At 33.4% G+C, this 23,555-nt stretch overlaps 2 protein-coding genes across 2 annotated transcripts; both read left to right on the top strand.

The window, feature by feature from the left end:
• Positions 1–11,489: 11,489 nt before the first annotated feature.
• Positions 11,490–12,441, top strand: LOC111894113 (non-classical arabinogalactan protein 31). Its single transcript, XM_023890189.2, has 2 exons — positions 11,490–11,724; positions 11,943–12,441. The coding sequence occupies exons 1-2, from the start codon at positions 11,538–11,540 to the stop codon at positions 12,293–12,295; spliced, it is 540 nt and encodes a 179-aa protein (XP_023745957.1). The 5' UTR covers positions 11,490–11,537; the 3' UTR covers positions 12,296–12,441.
• Positions 12,442–13,186: 745 nt separating this feature from the next.
• Positions 13,187–14,258, top strand: LOC111894103 (NAD(P)H-quinone oxidoreductase subunit T, chloroplastic). Its single transcript, XM_023890181.3, has 2 exons — positions 13,187–13,637; positions 13,730–14,258. The coding sequence occupies exons 1-2, from the start codon at positions 13,294–13,296 to the stop codon at positions 14,148–14,150; spliced, it is 765 nt and encodes a 254-aa protein (XP_023745949.1). The 5' UTR covers positions 13,187–13,293; the 3' UTR covers positions 14,151–14,258.
• Positions 14,259–23,555: the final 9,297 nt, after the last annotated feature.

Raw genomic sequence — 23,555 nt, 5'->3', positions numbered from 1 at the left:
CTCTCTAGGGTTCATCAATCTATACTCCTCACCCTAACACCTATATTTATACTTGGAGAATATGGGCTTGGTGGACATGGGCCGTAAATGGGTTTACGGCCGTAAGGTGTTTACGGCTGTAAACTCAACCATAAACATGACCATAAACTCCAAAAATATTATAGAAAAATACAATTGCCCAGAAAAGCAAAGTATAAACCATATTTTGACCCAACAATCTCCCCCTTGGTTTATAGCTTTCTTTTCTTAATGACCCAACAAGCTCCCCCTAAAAAGTAGCTGGCTCTTCTTGTTAATCTTCAATGGGAGCTTGGCTTCAGCTTTAACCTTTGATTTCTTCACAACATCAAGATGAACATATGAATCTTCAATGAATGACTTCATCTTGAGCAGTTGGGAATTTCTTCAGAATTTGACATTGAGCGCACGTTGGGTGAGGAGGCTTCTTGTACTGATTCTTGAAAGATGGCGCTTTCAGCTTGAGAATCTTCAGAGAGAACATCAGAGAGAACAAATCTTCTGGATCACTTCAGGAGGTTTAAGATAGCAACAGACTGATTGAGGAGGCTTCAATGCAATCCGACACATAATCTTCAATTTCAGCTTCACCTTGCTTCTGAGGTTGAAAAATTGAATGTCAAAAGAATAATCTTCATTTCTTGCTTCTTCGAATGCGAATTCTTCGATGCTCACGGACGAGGCTTTGGCTCAGAAATCTTCAACACAAACTCCATGAGTCTTATCTATACCTGAAATCACTTTTCAAGACAAAAAAAAACTAAAAGAAAACTTAGCACACAAATTAAAACAGAAACAAAAATATTTTTGGATTTTTTATTTTTTCTAAACAAGAAATAAAACATAAATAACACTATTTTTTTAATTTTTAATTTTAATTTTTTTTAATTCTCCCACTTTTTTTATATTTTGGATGAAAAAGGAATTTAAAAATAAAAGAAATTTAGTTTTTGGGTTAAAAGGGTCAAATTGGCGAAACTTGCTGCGAAAAGGAGTCTTTATGAACTAAAATCGGAAGTGATAAACCAAGATGCAGCCAAGATGCAGCGTAGAAGACTTGGTGAGACGTGTGGACTAGTAGGGAGGAGACCAGGGTTCGATCCCTTGCACCTCCACCTTCGCTTGCTATTTTTTTTATATGCGAAGGCTGCTGCTACTGCGAAGCTCCCTGGAAGCTAGGACGAGGACCGAGGTGCGAGGCGGAGACCGAGACTGCTGGATCGCAAACTCCGAGGCCACAAGCTCGGACCGTGAACCTCGGGCCGCAAACTCCGGAACCCTAGCCGCCGGCCGCAAAGAAACCCTAGCCGCAAGCTATTTACGGCCGAGAACCATTCGATGGCCGTAAACCCTTAAAAAAACGACGTTTTTCATTCCTTTTTGCTCCAAAACTCGATCAAAAACCTTTTTTTTATGAAAAACACGAAGAACAAACCCCCCTTATTTTTCAGAGATCTATCCAGAAACGCAAAAATATTTCGAAAATAAGATCAAATTATGCCCTAAATCTAACAAAATTGATTGATACAAAATGGATCTGATACCAATTGTAAGTCCCTAATTTGCCTGTGTATCAGTCAGATCCGTTTGATGGTGCAGAATCCCAATCAAATGGATGATGTCAGATCAAATAGAAGAGAAGGAGAAGAGGAATAAGATGAATCTTAATGTATTAATGAATAGAATGGTGATCTGGATACAAGAGATTCACACACACACACTAACACACAATAGTTCTTCTGTCTTTCTGGCCGTAAACTCTCTAGGTTTCATCAATCTACACTCCTCACCCTAACACCTATATTTATACTTGGAGAATATGGGCTTGGTGGACATGGGCCGTAAATGGATTTACGGCCGTAAGGTGTTTACGACCGTAAACTCAACCATAAACATGACCGTAAACTCCAAAAATATTATAGAAAAATACAATTGCCCAGAAAAGCAAAGTATAAACCATATTTTGACCCAACAACCACGACGTGGTCAAATTTACCACGACCTGGTGACTATTCAGTGGACGATTTTTTCCAGTTTGTTGGACTAGTTTTGGATTAGAATCATTACCACAGACTGTTTTAACTATTAAAAAAATTATTTTTTGTGATAAGGTAATGATTTCCATCATCCAAAATGAAAAAAAGACAATTATCAAATTTTAAGATAATATTTTGATTATATGATAATTTGATTATTTGTATTGTTTGATTACAATTGTCTTGCAATAAGAGTTAAATTAGGTCAAATTGGTAAATGATAAGTTATATGATAACTGTATTAGTTTATATTTTGATCTAAGTGTTTCATGAAGAAATTCATAACTTGTCCTCAAGTTATGACATATGAAAAGTCTCATTCATGAAACTTTAAATTCTTTAAGTTATGGAATTGCAAAGGTCTTGAAGAGTTTCATAATTTGTCCTTAAGTTATGGAACATGAAAATCTCATTTATTAAACATTAACTCCATAAGTTATGAAATCCAAAAGTTTTGAAAAGTTTCAAAACTTGCCCTCAAGTTTTGTAATTTGAAAAGTTTAATTTGAAATGTTGAATTCTAAAACATCTAGTCATTGAAAGGTTTCAAAAAGGTGCAACTCTTGGGTTCATAACTTAAAAAATTAATTAAATAGTTTTTAATTTTGAATTTTTATAACCTTGATGTTTTGAATAGTTCAATTACACCTTATGGACTTTATTAAATTGATTAAAGTGTTTAATTAAGAGAGAATTAATAAATCCATAATGATATGGTTTAAGTTTAATTAAATTAAAAGATCAATTTATTAATAGATTAAATCACATAATATTTTAAAAGTTTAAAATACACCATTATACTATATAACATTAAAAGTTTAATATATTATATATGTATAAGTAAAAAGTCAGTCTTACCGTTAGTATGCCTCATTCACGAAGCTAGTCTATAAGGGGTGTTTAAGGAAATTGCCTATAAAATGACGATTGAATGAGTATCCACTCTTACCCACCGCACTCTTGACTAGGAAAAATGTGAATTTGATGCTAACCCATGAAATTGCACATTGCACCTTATTAGTCGTTAGTGGAGCGTGTGTAGTTAACCGACACATTAATATGAGACTAATGAATGATGGCAATGGGTTGCTCCAATGGCGAGGCTATAGTGTGCCAAGGTGGGTCACTTGACCCACCTAAATTTAATTTTTTTACAATAAGTTATATATAGAATATATTTAGGACCAACCTTAAATATTTTGTATGACCTACCTAAATTTTTTGTATGGCCTACCTTAAATATTTTTTTACAAGATTAACAGGTGTCATCTGAATTTAGGTCAAATGACTCCAAAACTCCATCCTTTTGGAGTTGGGCTATGTGCTTCTTGTTGACATATCCAAGATGACAATGCCATAATGATGCTTTGTCCAAACCATTGGACGAATCGATATGCAATACATCATTTTCTGAGTTATCTACAACCAACGCAGTTTCATATATGTCATTACAAGGCAATGCTTCAAAATAGAGTACATCATTAAAATAAGCATTAAAACCACCAATTTCATTATTAAAAGAAAAGGTACAACCTTGTTCATACAAACTATGAAAGGAAATAATATTTCTCGACATATCTGACTAGTAGCAACAATTATTCAAATCTAATTTTTAGCCATTACTAAGAAATAAAGAATAAACTCCAATCTTGGTGACAGACGACGTTTTTTATTCCCCATGATCAAGTTCGTCTTCCCGTGCTCCACATCCCTACTTTATTTTAGACCCTGCAAATCAAAACAAATGTGAAAACCACATCTTGTATAAAGGACCCAAGAATTAGCATGTGATGAGTTATTAGAAAAAATAGTGTAAATACCTGCAAAGGTGGGCTTGATCTTCCCATCTTTTATGTCCTGCAAGTATTTGGGGCAGCTTCGCTTCCAGTGCCCTTTTCATGACAATGGAAGCACTCTGCTTCCTTTGGATTTGGAGAGGTACAATAGAACCAACTTTGGTCCCACTAGAAGAGGATCCATCTCAGGACTTTCCCTTAGGACTTTGAGAAGAAGACTTCCTCTTCTTTCCCTTCCCATTTCCAATTGCCAAGACAGGGGCAGTTGCAGTAGGAGTATACACAACAGATTTGCCTTTAAGACTACTTTTAGCAGTCCTCAAGAGGCCTTGAAGTTTGCTTAGAGTGACCTCCTCCTTGTTCATATGATATGTCATACGAAACTGATCATAACAAGGAGGTAAAGAGTGTAGAATGATATCTATAGGCAAATCTTCATCGAAGTTGACATTCAAATTCAGCAAGCGGTCCTCAAACCTTTGTATCTTTTGCAAGTAGGTCGTGATGGACTCTCCATCCTTCATTTTGGTAGTGATCATGGAGACTATGATTTCATACCTTTCCTGCCGTGCACTTTAATGGCACCTTTCCATCAATTCCTGATGCATTTTATAAGGCCAGAAGTCCTTATAGGACTTCTGAAGCTCAGCAGTCATGGTAGAAATCATAATACACGACGCTTTACTCGCGTCCCTCTCATGGGCCTTGTATTCAACCGTTTGTTCAGGAGTAGCAATAGATTCATCAATCTCCTTAAACTCTTTATTGAGAACATATTCTTTGTCCTCGTAGCGAATGACCATTCAGATGTTTTGAATCCAATCATTGAAAGTCGTTCCATCGAAGATGACCCTCCCACATAAGTACATGAGGGAGAAAGAGTCGGAAGGGATTGGGTTTGAAGCATTGTTTGAAGTAGACATCTGAAAAGAAAGACAAAATTTAGATTAGATAAGGATCCTTAATATAACACCCAAAATGAAATATTAAGGCTACGACCCAACACAATATTTTGCAATTCGGAGAGGGATGTCATAATCCAATTGTAAAATATTTGAAGGAAGGTAAATGAAGATTTACCAATTTCCATCATGAAAAACGAAAAAGAAGATTTAGGTTTTAAATAAATTGAAATTCCTAGATTCTTTTGAGATTCATTGAACTTTTCAATGACATGTTTAGATCTCGATTATGCTCTTCAAGTTTGTGACTGGGATAACGAGGATCACAAACAAGGTATGAATGACCATGCAAATTAGCTTGGTACTCTCGATGTTACAAATCACCTAATCAATGTGTCGGTTAACCACACATACTCCATTGATCCATGATTAACACCAAGCTACCCTTTGTCACACATTGTCAGTCCCAAATTAGTGTGTCGGTTAACCACACATGATCCACTAACAACTTAACAAGGTGCAAAGTGCAATTTCATGGAATAACATCATTTTCACATTTTTCCTAAAGTAACTAAGATTTGGGAATTTATAAAAGTTTAGTTACTTTGTATATTTTCATTATACTTATTAATAAGAATTAATGTCATATCCTACCCAGTCGGCTAACGACCCTTCACCAGTCAAGAAAGCGGATTTTTCAAATTTATCCAAGGCTGGCTTTGTTTTTTCAAATTTATCCAAGGCCGCCTTGAAGACATAGGATTTTTTGACCCACTTTTGCATATGTTTTGGAGGTTGTTGTAAATTCCTCTGAATTCGGTGCAATTTAGTCGAATATCGCGCAACTTGGAGCTAATTTGATTGAGATTTTAACTTTCACTTCCCGTCAACACATAAAACATGCTTCGAACTTTCTCCAAAAAACAATTGAAAGTTTGATTATCTCTTTCAATTGGGTCTTAGGAAGCCGAACCCCATGCCTCGGCTAGCTTTTTTTCTTCATCTTTTGTCCATGGTACCATTTATTAGGTAGCGGGCAAGCTCTTTGTTTTTTTTTTTTGGGTTAAGGTGAAAGTTGTGTTTCAGAAACAAAATCCGGTGAATGAGGTGGTTTTGATTATGAAGGTGGTGGTTTTGATGATTGTGGCTAAATTTGTTGTTGGAATTGTTGTCGGAAAATTAATGTTTGTTAGATAGGAGAACCGGTCTATAGCAAATTCATAAAACTACCTGAGGTTATGCCATTGTGTTGTGTGTACATTGTGTACGGAGAAAGAAAAGAATGGTGTGAGAAATGAGGGTTAAATGTGGATAGTTATAGATATAAAAATGTTGTTTAAAAAAAATTAAATTAAATATAAAACATTTAGACGTTCAACAACTACTTGCTTCCTATTGGTCGTTCTCCCTTGTTTTCCCGACCACGGTGTACCACGAAAACGTTGGACCACGACGGGCCGACATGGTGTGCACTGTGCACGGACCACGAGCCATCTCATGCAATGTATACGGGTTAGCCATCTCGTGCAACTGCTCCCTTCCTATTGGTCGTGGCCAGCTAGACCACGAGCCATCTCGTGCAATGTATACGAGTTAGTCTTATTTCTCTACTTTTGCACCTTCTGATCTACACCCTTTCATATTCGCCTTTATCACCTCTGATTGCCTCCTTCACCCACCTTACCGTCGATTTGAATCTCCTCCCTCTATTTTCTTCACTGACGAGCTACATCTCCTTCCTTTCCTTCTCCACCTCTCACTTCATCCGTAACAAAACCCCAAAATCACCCCTTTGTGACCTAAATATTGTTGCAAGCTTCTGACTCACAACGATCGTTACCTGCTCCGTCGTTAAGACAACTGTAATGACATATGACTTATGACGACAACCCCATCAACCTAACCACCGCATGGCCCATCGCCTCTACCATCACTCTCTGTCGTCAAGCAATTACCACATCTGATCTTCGTCATCAAACAATCGGCGCCAGTCTCTCTGTCATCAAGCAATTGACACCGGTCTCCATCATCCCTCGACCTCCATTGTCAATCTGACCACCACTGGTCTCAATTTCTATTAGTACACCCTATATATGTATTTTGTATTTCAAGTATCAAAGCATATGTATGAATTTCTATGTCTAAGTTCACGTCTTGCATAAATTTGTGACAATGAGTGTTTGATTTCAGTTTTGTTAGGACCAAATGCACAAATTATCCGAAATTATTTGTGTAATTTACTCTATCAATTAAATAATGAACTTTGGTGGGTTGATAACTTGAACTCTTGAAGTACGAAAGAACCTAAAAAGATTGTTGATCAACAAAATCACCCTTATATGTATTATATGTAGTACTTACTTATATGCTTAGCATTTGAGTGGTATTGAGGGGTATAATTCTTACGTTTGAAAATATTAAAGACCTTAGATAACATATAGTGCTTCCTCATACGCTTAGCATTTGACTTGAAATTTAGAGTATTCTACAAGTTTTTATGTTGGTTAAATATTTTTATCGTTGATAATTCTAGTTTGGTGGAGCATTTATGTTTTCTTTTCTTCTCTTACACAAAATATATTATCCATTTATTTGAATATGTCGCTTCTTTCTATGTATTTCATATTTTATGACAATAACTATAAAAAAAGACGATATTATAGTCCCACTAGGTGTCAAAACTCAAAAGTTTGCACTTCAAGTCTAAATTTCTTTTACTCCTTTCGTTTCTAAATATATGACATTTGTTATGGTTTTCGCCCCGGTCCAACAACTAAGTTGTACTAAGGTCCCCACCTCGTGATCCACATTCCACAAGTATCAAAAGCATTCTTTCTTATATATTATGCCAAAATTAAATATAACATTTCTTTTACATAAAATATATAACCTATCATTTAGTAAATTGGTATGAAGTAAAAAGTATAAAACTTGTCACAAATAGACATATATCATATTTTGCAAATAACACTAAATTACATCGTAAAGTTTTTCCGATCTAATATGAACAAACATAAAACATTATGATATTTTAAATAACTTCGAAATATGTTATCTATAAAAAAATGATATTATGTGCGGTCCATGAACATTTCTTTCTTTTATCCACAACCCTAATAGTAAATGTAAGAAAGGATAGAATCGTTTATTTTTCATGGCAAATCAAAAATTTCACTTTGAATTTCAGACTCTCTCTCTCTCTCTCTCTCTCTCTCTCACACACACACACACATTACCGTTCACCGGTTCTTTTTATAAAAAAATATATTCAACTATATAAACAACGATCATCCACTACCACCAACTCACTCCAATTCCTTTCCAACAATTTCCAATTCCATTCCATAATTTTCCAATTTCATGCACCTCTTTCAACAAAAATTGAATCCAATCGTTAGGAAATATGTAATGGAAGAAAATCCTTATGATTGATCTGCATCCGACGATATACCTATTGATATTCATCGTTGCTTTGCATTATCTCGAACTGCACAAACACTTCTCCGGAATAATGTAAGTTCTAGCACGTCCAATCGATCGAGAATGATGGTCCAAAAAGATCGTGAAGAGGCTATACAACTTTTGATTCGAAATTACTTTGCAAATAATGCAATGTTTGGTGAGGAGAAATTCTGCAGGAGGTTTCGGATGAGAAAACATATGAGTATGTATATTGTTAGCGATTTGGAGATGAATTATCACTACTTACAAACATTATGGGACACAATGTATCAAAGATGTTTCAATGTACTACAAAATGCACATGAGCAATACATCAACTAGTGTACGAAAACACCTCATAAGCGATAGATAAGTATTTGAATATGTCAAAAAGAATTCACGTTCAAGTCTTAAAACTTCTGCTATGGTGTTGTCCAGTTGTGAATATTTGCGACAACCAATATTACCGATACTCAATTTTTGTATAATGCACACAAAGCCAAACATGGATTCCTTAGAATTCTTGGTAGCATTGACTACACATATTGGAACCGGATGAATTGTCTAACATATTGCAAGACTAATACATGAGAGGTGATGATGAATATCCAACAATGATACTCAAAGTGGTGGTTGTATAAGATCTATGAAAGGGATGGACTTCCTCCACCTTAACACACTTCATATGAACTATTTAAAATTGTCATTTATAATAAAAGTTGCAAAATTTTATAAAAACAATAATCATTTAAAAAAAACAATCATAATGTCACAATTGGCCAAGTCCTTTAACATTTAAAAATATTTAAAATGTCAAGTCATATGAATGTATAATAAAATAACCAAGAGTAAACGATGAAGTGAATTTGCATAATTTCTTTTTATCCTAAATTTTTTGGGTAAAAGTAATCATTTTGGTTCTAAAAAAATCTCTTTTATAGGGACATCTATACTATCATTATGCTAGTTCTGGTCGTGCACACCCATTTCAAACCAAAGAGAACTGTGCCTCAAGTTAATATAAAAACGTCTCCTTAAATATATGTGGAGTTAATTAAATTTATTTCTAAAATATATGATTAATAACATTTTATAGAGTTATCATCCCTCCTGGACCGAACTAAAGACCCAAGCATTTGGGACGTGCTTGCAAGCATGCATGACGCCACGGCCCATAGGGAAAAGACACAAAACATGGTGTAGAAAAATGTGTCTTCCAGATCCTTAATTGGACCTTAGACATTAAGCCTATTTTTATCAGCAATCAGAATATAACCCAAATTTTCTATAAAAAAAATTAATTTTTCTTTTTTCCATGTATATTAGATCTAGGACTGTTTATTATTTGGATAAAATCAAATTGTTCAATTAAATAATTTGGATTGGACTATTTGGTTCAGATATTTGGATTTTTAGATTTGTTTTCAATAAAACCGAATTATTATTTTAGATTTCAGATTGGTTTTGGTTATAAAATAAGAACCGAATAGTCTAAAAAAACCGAATAAACATTATATATATATATATATATATATATATATATATATATATATATATATATATATATATATATATATATATATATATATATATATATATTAATTTTGTAATTTATTTTTTCAAATAAGTTTAAAAAGTTTCACCCTATAAAAAAACATCAATATGTATTATCTCTCAAAAGTTTTCTATCTATAAAATATTTAACTATAATATATCTTCTTAGTAGTTGTTTATAAATTTCAAATTACAACTAAATAATTTGTTTTCGTTTCTTGTGTAAAATTGGATAATATTATAATTATATATCGTTTTAAAATGTTTCAGTTTTTGAAGATCGAATTATAAAAACCGATCCAACTGAATTGTAATTAGATCGGATCAGATCAGATTTGAATTTAGTTTGGACTATTCAGATCCATGTTTTAAAAACTTAAATTAATTTACTTGATTGGATCGAATCAAACTGATCCATCTAAACGAACATCCCTAATTAGATCTAATTATTCACATCCATTAACAATTCAACCCAATCTCATTTTATACTAAAAAAATATATAAAAAAGTTATACCAGTATTGGTTTTATTTTGTAGAGAAAAATAAATTATATATTCCAGGATATTTTATTTGATTTTTTACCACAGATAAAATATAGTTATTAACTAAAATAGTTTTAAATATAAAAATAAATTTAAATACATCTATCTAAAGAAGACACATGACAATGCGAACAAATAAAAAGGCTCGAGCCTTTAGGTGAACTCACTCACAACAACCTAGGCCACCAAGTTTATTTCATTTTTCTTTTAGTTTTTAAATTTTTTTTGGTAAGCCAACCTCAAAAGATCACCAATGGGGATAGTCTAAGGCCCTGATAATAGTTGTCCCAAGGACAACACCAGTAAAACAGGGATGTCAAAAATCTATGTAGGACTCCGTTTCTATACGAGGGTATTTTTACAATGTTTTTAGGTTTTGGGGCGATTTTTACACCCTTGAGTTTTCGAATTCCATGCGCGCGCGCATATTGTAGGATATCTTCCGGTCATGCATAAGCTACAAAATATTTTGCACTCACAGTATACCACGTTTAAGCTCTACAAGCCCTATTGACTACCTGGGCGTATTATTGTCCTGGCTGAACATTTTAAGCCCTTTAATTTGGATCGACGAGGACTCCTTAGTTGGAGATACCGAGCAAGCGACCTCCTAAAGAACCGGACGTATCATCAATATTCAAACTATATACATATATGGCTTCCCCGACCTACCACTATGGCTTCCCCAATTTGCAGGGATACAAGGAAGGGGGAATGCCTATACGAAATGCTAAGAACCGAAATGTGTGGTCCACCAAATTAGAACTTAGGACCTCCCTCATGTGAAGTCACTAGTAAATGTCTTTACAAATGAGCCATAGTCATTTGTAAATGACCAAATGTCTTTACCAAATAAGCCATTTGGTAATGATATTAACTAATAATAAGATATTATTATTTATTTTTATCTGGAATAAACTTCATAAAAAAAGCATCTTTTATAAAAAGTTTAGTTTGGACATCATTTGTCTTAAAAAAAAAGAGCGTTAAATAGTTTACATATTTTTATAAAAGATGGGAATCTTTTTTATTCTCATTTCCCACCAAATAATCCGATCACTTTAATTATAAAGTTAAATTATTACAACCATAAGAGAATGGTCTGCACGTCACAAGTAGTTCCCATCCACGCACTTCAATTATCGGTCAATGCCATGTTTTGTATATATACGCACACAAATGCAAGGTATATCATTCATCTCCATTATATTACTTTTCAAATTAAATTTTCCCTTCCAAAAAGAAATATGAAGCTAGTATTGTCAATGGTGTTGATCATTGCCTCCCTAACATTGTTGAATGTAGCAGAATCTTGGGAGGAAGCCGCCGCCACCGGTGGTGGTGGAGGAGTCATTCAGGTCGGTGGCAAAGTGCTTTGTCAAGATTGCACCGAGGGGTGGAACGAATGGGTTAGTGGTCAAAAACCTATTGAAGGTATTAGTTATACAAATTATATCCAACTGTTATTTTAAGATATATTTGACGTGTAAGATCGTCAAATATTCGTCTCAAAACATCAATTAAGTGTTTGCCACATAAATGTTATGCAATAAATGTTGATATCTCGTTTTTCATGATCATCATACATGATTAATTAACATTACAAAGTATTAGTTTTAATTGATTTGTTTTATTTTTTTTTTCTTTTATAGGTTGTACGGTTTCAGTGACATGCATGGACAACAGAAAAAGAATAATTTATTATGGAAGAGACCAAACTGATAAAGCCGGTGAGTTTGTGGTTACCATAAACAAATACATTCATGGGAAGCAGGTAAAACCCGAATCTTGTTTCACAAGGCTTGTCTCTTCGCCTGACCCTGTTTGCAACATTCCCACCGATTTTGCTGGAGGCAAGAGTGGGGTGAAGCTTGGGCGCCCGACTATGGTGTATAGGGATACAATCAAACATGTTCTTGGCCCATTTTATTACACAACGCCTATGTGTGATGAACCTGATACCAATGATGATGATAATTCATATGGGAAGGGAAAAAACTATTAATATACTTATGTTTTTATGATTAAATGGATTCCTTGGTTTGTTTAATTTTGTAATGGAAAAATACGTATGTAGTTAGAGGAAAAAACCATGTTTATGTTATGGATTTATATTCTTGGTTACAAAAGATCCTTACAAAGAGTTTTCCCTCTTCTAATTCTCATATATGTTTGATGATACACTTTAATCTGATAAACTTAATTGACTAATAAAAATAATAAATGAAAGTTATTTTACTAAATATAATTTTGATTAAAAACTAAGTTAACCGTGGCTTTCGTCACATATGTGTTTGACAAACAACTTTTAGTAAGCTCTTGTATTTATCCTTATTCTAATAAAAGAATAGTTGTAATCTTATTTTGACATGTATCACTTTAATACAACTCCTAATTAATATTATTACACGTGACAGAGAAATATATTAGACAAATCACTTCAAAATTCAATTTTTTAAATTATATGTTAAATTTGAAATTATAATAACTTTAAAATATTGGTATATCTCTTAATTAATAATTTATTTAAAATAATTGATTAATAATTATGAATTTTACTATAAAAGTTTAATAAATTTATTTTGTAACCGTATTTTCAAAGATTATAAGCTAGTCTTTTAATAAAAGACTTCATTATGCATTAGCTTCTAGCATTTATTTAGATTTTCAAAAATCTTTAAATCGAAAAGTAACTTCAAATAGCGGTTAAACAAAAACCTTTTTATAATTTTGTAAAATTGATTAATTATAATTTTTTAAATAAATCATTTTATGTAATTATATAAATTTTAAAAACTTACGGTTAATTTTGTCTAAAACTTACAAAAAAAAAAACTATAAATAATCTTAGAAATAATCTCATTTATTTCAATTTATGATCCCATTATTTTCAAAATAACCTCAAATAAAAAATCCGCTTCAGCCACACAAAATAGGAAGAACATCATCTGAACTGAGAAATTCTAAACCAAACGTCACAACTTTGTCAGCTACCAAAATCATATGGCTGCAAGAACAGCAATACCCTCACCTCAACTCTCTCTCCTATTAGGAAGACGCGCCACCACCACCACCACATCCACCACCGTCTTTTGCTGGAAACCCACGACTGGAGTAGGCAGCAAAAGAGTCCTAAGGGTTTATGCAGCAGACGGAGAAGGAGGCGGCGGAGGAGGGAAGCGGAGAGCACCACCAGGAATCGATACCAGAATCCACTGGGAAAACGAGGATGACGGATGGGTTGGCGGCAGCGCCACCGAATCTGCAACAGAAGAAGACCAGACAAACAACTTACTCGGTGAAAAATTCTCCGAATTACTCAACAATTCCACCGATTCTCATTACCAGTAAGCCTTTCTTTCTCCATTCGCTAACACAACTCAAGCAATCTGCAATCGTATAATTGTAATAAGACCTTCAATCAATTCAATAATGGCAGATTCTTAGGGGTGGCAGCAGAAGCCGACTTGGAAGAAATCAAGGCGGCTTACCGGAGATTATCAAAAGAATACCACCCCGACACCACTTCTCTCCCGCTGAAAACCGCGTCTGAAATGTTCATGAGACTAAGAGAAGTTTACGATGTATTGAGCGATTCAGAGAAACGAAGGTTCTACGATTGGACTTTGGCTCAGGAATCTGCAAGCCGTGAAGCCGAGAAGATGAGGGTAAAATTGGAAGATCCGTACATGAAAGATATTGAAAATTTTGTGTCGATTCCAGACATGGTTGATCGGCTTGGAGGAAGGAACATGGAGCTGAGTGATCAGGCTAAATCGGCTCTTACTTTTGATATTATTGTAATTTTTATCTCTATTTGTTGTATTATTTACGTGGTTTTCTTCAAGGAACCTTATTAATAGTCATTATGTATAGTTTATAACAAACACATAGTTGACTTATTGAGGTCAAACATAGTAATTTGTATAGTTTGAAAATTGATAAATACATGTAACACAATTTTAATGTTTCCTTTCTCCTAATGTTGGCGAATCTAAGCAAAAAAGGGCTTAAGTTAAGGTGTAAGGTGTGCTTTGAGTTATTGCTGCAATTTGGAAGATAATAAATGACATTTTGTTTAAAAATGTTCTAGGATACTTGATGAAGACCGGAGATGATATATAATTAATTTATTTCAAATGGTTAAAACATAGGTCTTATTTGAAGTCCTTAAGCCTGACAAATTGGTGTTGTTCTCCTATTTTTATACCTTGTATTTTGTAATGCTCTAGCGTTTTGTTAGTTTTGTTTTAATGATATTTGTTGTCGTTTGAAAAAAAAATCCATTAAACGGTTTTGATTATTTATTTATGCACTTCATCCTAATAAACTACAGTCTATAAAGTCTTTTCAAATTTCAAGACTAATTAATTAATAATTTATATTTTCTCTCGTCTCCAACTAGGTATGAGACCTATATATTATACGGGTTTATTAAAAATAAAATTTTAATACCAATATATAAATATGAAATATTTTATAATGTAATACTTTACATAACATAATGTAATATTCTGAAAATTTACAAAAGAAACTAATAATGTAATATTCTGAAAATTTACAAAAGAAACTAAATCGTTTGAAATATTTATGAGAATTTATTACAAAATTAATATGATGATTTTATTTCCTTATAGAACCCATTACAATTTTATGGAATTTTATTTTAAGAAAAAGAAAATCCCTAAAAAATGACAAGTGGAAAATAAAATTTCTAAAATTCTCACAAAATGGCAAGTGTCAAAATAAAGGAGAAGATGACATGTGGCAAAAAAACTTTCATTTATTAAAGAGGATATATATATATATATATATATATATATATATATATATATATATATATATATATATATATATATATATATATATATATATATATATAAACTGTCTATTATTTTTTTGTTTATATAGATATCATAAATAAAATTTGTTCGATTTTATGGGAAAATACATGATAATATTTAATACACTTTTTTTTTTTGCATTTTGTTTTAAACATATTCATAATTATTATATGCAATTTAAATATGCTACCCAATTATCTTTTGTGGTAATTAACTGTGATTAAAAAGTAGATATAATATAATAATAATGAATAGTCTAATAACATATAATATAATAACGGTTAATAGTTTTAGAAAAAAACATCATAAATGATCCCTGTGGTTTTCAAAAATTTAAAGTTTAGTACGCGTGGTTTAGAAACGTTATAGTTGGTCCCTATGCTTTCAAAATTTTTGACAGTTGGTCTTTATCTCTCACACCGTTAGAACCCCACCGTTAACTTTTATTTCATTAAAATAATATAAGGGCAAATTGGTCTTTTTACGTGTGCCCTCTTCTTTATAACCAAATGCATGTCTGATCATTTTGAAAACCCTTCTCGCACCCACCCTCATCTACTCTCACTCTACTGTGCATCTAATTGCAAAATTCTTCTGCAAGTGTTGAAGATGGTAATTTGTAGATGTGGAATTGAAACAACGAAAGTGACCTCATGGACGGATCATAACCCAGGAAGGCAATTTTTGAATTGTTCAAGATGTGGGTTCGTAAGGTGGGTTAACCCCCCGATGTGTGCTAGGGTATTGGTGGTGATTCCAAGTTTAATAAGATCAATGAATCGATTGGAAGAGAGGGTTGCGATTACAAGTGCAAAATTGTGGAACTACCAGCTGATGTTGTTCTGTTCATGGATGTTTTTTTTTTTTTTTGGTTTTATTTTAACCAGTAAGGTGGTTGAAGGATCTGGATGGTAATAGGATGAGGGGTTTTTGGTTTCTTTTGTATGCATCTAACTATTTCACGTGGTTTTGGATTGTGATGGAATGAGGATTTTTGGTTTCATTTTGTTGTATAAGTGTAACACATTTAGTCAATGGAAGTTTAATGTAATGTATTTTGTTATAAATTAGTAGTTTTGATGTGCATTTTAATGTAACGGAAGTTTAATGTAATGTATTTTGTTATAAATTAGTAGTTTTGATGTGCATTTTCGTAAATACATTGTTATAACTGCATCTTGCAAATGGTTAGGAATGGTATTTCAAATGTACATTGTTATACATGCATCTTTTTGAGAAAGGTTTAGAGAGGGTAATTCATAAGCAAACTGTCGATAAAACCATTACATACCAAAGTTTAAACATGAGACTTAGTTTCAACATATTTACTGATGGAAGGTCTTAACCCATACAAACATTACAAAATACCTAATTACCATAATTTAAACAAACAAACCATAATTTAAGTATCAAAAGACCTAACTACCCAAACATCCAACTAACTACTTAACAAAATTTCCAACCCCTTTTCCCTTTCCTTGTGTCTTCCCCTTTGCCTGTGTCACACCCCGAAACCGACGGCGGAAACGTTTCGGGGCGGAGGACGTCATGTAAAGTATCACAACCAATGTACATAGTAAGCATAGTAAACACAACCATTACATTACATAGGAAATTTACATTTTTTTGAAAAGCAAAGTAGTACATATCTTATCTATACAACAGTATAACAAAAGTAAAGACAAGACTTCTATACGCTCCATCTTCTCCAAAAGATTGCGGGATACCTGTCTAACGTTGACCTGAGAATACAAGCAGTTTTAGAAATATCAGCATAAAGCTGGTGAGTTCATAAGCATGTTCGAAAGGAAAACCAGTTATTTAATCTTGTGATAAATAATTCATTTCCTTTGATAAAGATTTCTGTAATATCGAAAACCATTGATACTAAGTTATGAAATACATATGCATGTTTTCCCAGAAAATCCCATATTTTCTAACATGTGAGTCGATTTCCATAAGGTAAGAAAAACCCTGGTTATCACCAACACGATAAGAAACCATAGGTTAAGATCCCTGGAATACCCTCCAGTACGAAAGTAGGTAGTTTTAATACATAAAACTATAGGTTAAGAAACTCTGGAATACCCTCTAGTACGAAAGTAGATAGTCTTATTACATAAATAAGACTATAGAAGAAAGAAAGAAATAAATTCGTGAATAAAACCATTTAGTTTAATACGTATTGTGAGTTGTATAACCATACTGATTTGACCCATGACCTCCTTGACGTTCTTCAGGCGTCGAATGATATCCGAAATTTGTCATCCCAGGCGTGCCCGCCTAACTGTAGCTAACAGTTAAGGTGTGGGATTGTCAATCCCGAATAGATTTATTCACAAATTCCACGCTCTCCCTCCATGAGACTCTGGTTATACTTCCGGAGAGGATTTGCTGGTACCCCGAAGGGTATAACGAAGACGAATCTCACAAGCTAGTATTAAATAATTCACGGTGCACTTGGTCGTTATCGAGTTTCGAAATCTTTTAAAACGAAGTAGAGTATAAATAATTAAATACCAAGTAATTATTTAGCATGATACTCTAGATTAAACATGGATAAACTAAATCAGACATAGTTTATATATCGTCTTTTCATGAAATCTGAATCCGTGAAACAAGGAATGAAGATCCCAAATTATTCCCATAATAATTTGATTGGTTTGATAAATTTCCCTACACTGTATTGAAAACTATGTAATTATATTCAGAAAACATCCCTTATGCTCTACATATTACAAAAGGGATAAAGATATCTAAAAGTTTGTCAGAAAATCGTATAATTACATCAATTTTTAAGTTATGAAAACCTTTATGAATTGCTTGTATTCCCCCTAAAAACATGAAAAACTCGGAAAAGTGTAGGGGTATGAACTCACCAGTCGAGAAATGTGCCGATTGGGATGCTAAGTGTCAGTTCGGGGCTTGAAAACATGCGAGGTTCCTATGTAATATGAAGAGATACATAATTGTATCTAATTAGACTTTGAACTACCAATTAAGTAAGACAATACACTCCAAGACGCGAAAACACTTTATTTCAAGTGTTAAGAGTGATCCGGGTAGCATCTAAGGGTGTGTAGGGCTTAGATACGGAGTTTGCTCTTCAAGAGTAAACTCCTAAAGGAGATTACGGCCCATAGACCATATCCCCATGAGTTTACGGCCGTAAACTCATGGGTGGTGTGTTCTTGGTTGCTAAATGGTCTTACAACACTTGAGGGATGATGCTAGGTTTAGTTCTAAGGCAAGGGAAGTGAATTGACCAACACATGGAACATTTTAAGGAGTTTACAGCTGTAAACAAGGAGTTTACGGCCGTAAACTCTCATATACCATTTCCTTATGTGATTTGGTGGTCCTAGGTTAAGCACAAGTGGTTCTTGTCCCAAGTACAAGCCATGGAAGGAAGTTAGGGCACCATTTGACAACTATAGAGGAGTTTACGGCCCAGGAACCATTACTTGGGGGGTTTACGGTTGTAATCTCCTAAAGGGGTGGTTTCTTTCATGTTTAAGGTCCCTAACACAATGGTGGTTGATTCTAGACATTGTTCCAAGGCTTAGGAGGCGTTTAAGGGGCATTTTAACACCTTAAAAGGTGTTTACGGCCTTAGAAGGGGTGTTTACAGTCCAAGCATGTTCTTGGGCCGTAAACTCATGTTTACTCCCTAAATTTCAAGGTTTTGGTGTTCTAAGTCCATTCATGTAAGCCCTTAAGTCATATCTAAGCTCCAGAAGTGGTTTGGAAGGGTTTGGGGGCTTTAAAACCCCATTTATGTGTGTTTGCGGTTTGGGGCTGTTCCTGGGCCGTAAACACATGTCTTTGGTCCTTTTGGGTGATTTAAACACGGATTTGAATGTTAAACAAGCTATACTATGATCTAGGATGGATTACATACCGATTTGGAGCTTGAAATGGGTGATTTTGGATCAAAGATTTGGATTGAAGAGAGAGAGTAGTGAGAGAGAGTGGAAAAGCCTCAAATGAGGTCCACTCAACATTATATATGGTTTAAGTTTGAGACCCGATGGAAATCTACCCGATACTGACGTTAAACGAGGCTTATGGTCGTACCCGATTAATTTGTCGTAACCCGACATGGTTGAAACTAAAAATTTTCCAAGTGAATATTAGGGATGTTTTCACTTGTTTATAATGGGTTTGGACACTCACAAGATTATAATAAAGGTCTCAATTTAATTAACTTAACCCAAAAGTTAATGGAAAAATTTGAAATACAAACGGTTTTATTAACGGGAACGGGTTATAGTGACGGAATAAATTACGGGTTGTCACAGCCTGTATCTTCCCCTTTCCCTGTGTCTTCCCCTTTGGTCCAACTTCACCAATGTCTCCCTTCCCTTTACATGTTCTGAAATTGTGCCCCTTGTTATGACACTTTGAACATGTGACTACAAGAAATTTCCTGCTCAATTTAGTGGTTTAGCTATTGGGCTCATCAACACCTCTTCTTCTCTTCTTTTTTGGCCTCCCAACCTACACATATGCATATATTATATTTGAAACATAAACATACATGTTGGCATTAAAAGTACATACTTAGCCTAGTTGACATAACAACTTGTGTGTGATGTTTTGGTGGAGTTAAAGTGAATGGACAATCACTTTTTGGCCACATTGAACGACCATTTATTGGATCAATTTTGTTCAGATACATGGCTCTCCATGTTGATAAATTATAGCAAGGATGGACCCAATCCTCAACATCGGGGGCATATTCTCCATTTTCAATTTTGTTTAATATAGCAGAAACAACATGCCTACATGGAAAACTTGTAATCTCCCAGAATCTACAAGTGCAACTTCTTTCATTTAGGTTCACAACATACTGATCCTGCCATGTGCTTGCAAATTTTACCTTCATTTCCGGCCTCGAGATTTGGACTGCCCAAGGACATTTTCCTTTTTTACTAATCACATTTTTGCCCTTGCACTTTACCTTACTTCTAGTTGATGGCCCACCACATTCAATTATTTTAGTAGATTGGCCCACAACACCTCCACATTTCATTCTTATCTTGATTTTATCATTTTTTGCTAAGTATAGGGACCTCCTTGTATTTACAACATGTGAATGCATGTAATCCACAACTTCCTTCTTTGTTTTGAAACACTGCCCCACCCTATACGATTTTAAATGGATCTCCCCATATGAGCATGGAGTTGGCCTACTCACCTCCTTAAGCATTGTTGTCCTTTCATCTTCATAAAATTCTTCATACTGATAATCTTCACTTTGAATAACTTCCAACTCTTCGTGAACTATGTCATTCCTTACAGTTTCGGTTTGCTTGTTTAAAATTCAATGTCCATCTACATCCACAACACTTAATTCACTGATGTCTACATCCACATCAAATTGCAAGTTAGACCCATGTACAATGTAGTCACTATTATCAGAATCATCTACACTATAATCAGAACCATCTCCATTCTGACTATAGAAAGCATCTCTACTATCATCACTTAACATGCCCTCTAGAATTTCCATTTCTACTTGATTGTCTTCACCATTTGGTATACTGTACTCAACATCAAAGTCAACATAATTTGAATAATCCTCTGTAAATGCTTCAAATTCATCAAGTCTTACACTTTGTTCTCCACCAATATCTTCACAAATTGGTTCCTCTACATGATTGACTAAAAAACTATATAAACTTTTAAAGACTATTTCATCTCTAACAAATTAAATTTCGTTTCCTGAGTGCAACTGATTTTTACTATGTACGTTCCAAAATAAAAAATTTATCTTTTAATTGAAAGATTATAGTGCTTGTTCAAATACAATAAAAAAATTCAAATATGGACATATTTGTAAGACTGGCTTTTTGGAACCAAAACTGCAAAAACCAGCTCAACTTAGGTTTTATGATAGAGAAATTAAATATCATCGTACTGTTTGTTCATAGTTTTCTTCCTACCTATTTAATAGGGGTGAGCATAATAACCGAAAAACCAAACCAAAACCAAATTAACCAATATAACCGAACCATTTTAAAAACCATTGGTTCGGTTTCTAGTTTTTGTTAACCGATAACTAACGGTTCGGTTATGGTTTTATAGGTTAACCGAACCGCTAACTTTATTATTTAATATATAAAAATTATAGATTATATATAAAATAATATCTTATTAAAGACACATTGAAATTTCAAAATATAATCCATTAATCCTCATTTATCAGGAGACGAACGAGGAATCAAACCATGAAAGGTTGATCACGCAGACACACACAATCTTCTAATTATGCATTAAGTTAGATTACTGATTAATGTTGTAATTCATAATCGGCTAATTCTACAATCTGTAAACATTATTCATAGTTTGTTTAATCTTCACACTCATAATCCTAATTGAAAGCTTCTAACAATGTTAATCCTAATCAAAGATTGTTTTAACTTTACTGTCATATTAGAAGGATTTTTTGACTTTATAATCAAAACTTCTAGGTAAGTTAAGTTCTTGGTTCTTCTTGACTCTGTGATATATTAAGAATGTTTTTTTGGGCTTTTTTTACGGTTTTTGACTTAATTACATTGAATGTATATGAGTGACTAGTTTTTTTATTTTATTTTTATTTTATTTATTTATATATTTTATTTTTATCCAAAAAACACATAATATGAATGTTTGACTCTTTTATTTTATAGTTTTTGATTTAATCGCATTGAATGTGTATGAATGTTTGACTTTATTTTAATATTAATATCAATAATCAATATATGAAATTATTAATTTCAATTTTGTTAATGTTTTATATTTTTATTGAATGTTTTTATTTTTTTTTATTTTGAATGTGACTATGTGTTATCTCACTCTAAATATTGAAGGTACACATTTTATTCTATTATTATAAGCTAGGTTACAAACATTGACGTTGATGACTTTTTGGTATTCTATTTTCATTTATTTAGACCAATGTACTTTCACCATTTATATTATTTTGAACATGATAGTTAACCAATATTAACCATTAACCAAAACCAATAACCGATAAAAACCATTAACCATAACCAATATTAACCATACCCAATGGCTATCAAAATGCATTAACCAATCATAATGATTATGGTTCGGTTTTAACCAATAACCGAACCAAACCGCCCCATACACCCCTACTATTTAAGATGATGACAAGTGTATAAATTCAAAATCTCAATCAAATTTAAATTAAATTTAATAATATTTGTCATCATCTAAAATTGGTAGGAAGATATTAAGAACAAAAAGTAGGAACCTTATTACTAGTCAAGAACACAATTTTAATGTTAGCAACAAATCCAATGGTTTTTTATGACACTAAAATACTAGCAACAAGACACAAGACAAGACTAAAGAGATCAAGAAAAACTTTTAAAGACTTTCATGAGTTCCACCTTTAATAAATTGTTTTTGGATTTTTAAGTAAAAAAAAAAGACTTGCAATTTTAGTTTGACAAAACTGCACAAATGGTCCCTGTGGTTAGCTTAAAATTGCCACTTTGGTCCAAAAAAGTTTGGACTAGCACCACAGGTCCAAACTTTTCATTTTGTTGCGAATTTGGTCCAATTTGGTATGAACTTTTTTATAATGACGATTTTGCCCTTTCTATTTTTTTTCTTTTTCATTTTTTTTATTAATTCTATTAATTTTTTGATGAAATAAAAAAAACAAAATAAAAAAACCAACTAACCCATCCATCTCTCTCTCTCTCTCTCTCTCTCTCTCTCTCTCTCTCTCTCCACCGTGTCACCGGAAACCAGTGATAGCTGCCGAAAGCCACTGCCACCTGCCGGAAACCACCACAATCTATCGGAAATCGCCGCCACAACCACCATTCTTGTCGGAAACCACCTCCAAAACCTCCATTCTATCCGCATTTCATCTTTCTGCTTCTTCACTCTCTTCTTCTCCGAAAACCTCATGAACTATCACCACCATTTGATGAATTCAAACATAATTTTTCCAAATATGAAGAACAAAACATTCTATTTTTTCTGATCTGAAGAACAAGAAGTACTTACAAACTTGAAAACCACAAGATTAACTAGATTTGTAAAGGCACAAGAACTATTTATAGATTTGTAGAAGCTTAACATTCTTAAATCAAAATTAAAAAAAAAATCTACACTGATATGGATCAAGAAAGACGAACACGATGCTGATATGGATCTAGAAAGACCAAGACAAAAAAAACTGGCAGCGAATACGTGGCCTGAGTCGTTCGAAGGTGTTGAAACCCCTTCATCAGAGCTTCCATCGTCTTTAGATCTTGAAAAAAGGACGATAGTTTTTTTTTTTTCTTCAGAATTGTAAAGGACGAAACTAGGATTTTTCTCAGTTTCTCTTCTTCTTCGTCGCCCTTCCCATATGGATTAGGTTTTTGTCCTGAAAATCGAGCTACCACTGTGGGA

Source organism: Lactuca sativa, chromosome 6, assembly GCF_002870075.4.
Source record: "Lactuca sativa cultivar Salinas chromosome 6, Lsat_Salinas_v11, whole genome shotgun sequence".
NCBI classification, from domain to species: Eukaryota; Viridiplantae; Streptophyta; class Magnoliopsida; order Asterales; family Asteraceae; genus Lactuca; species Lactuca sativa.
Note: the sequence above shows the minus strand (reverse complement) of the source record. Positions and strands in the feature narration are given on the sequence as shown.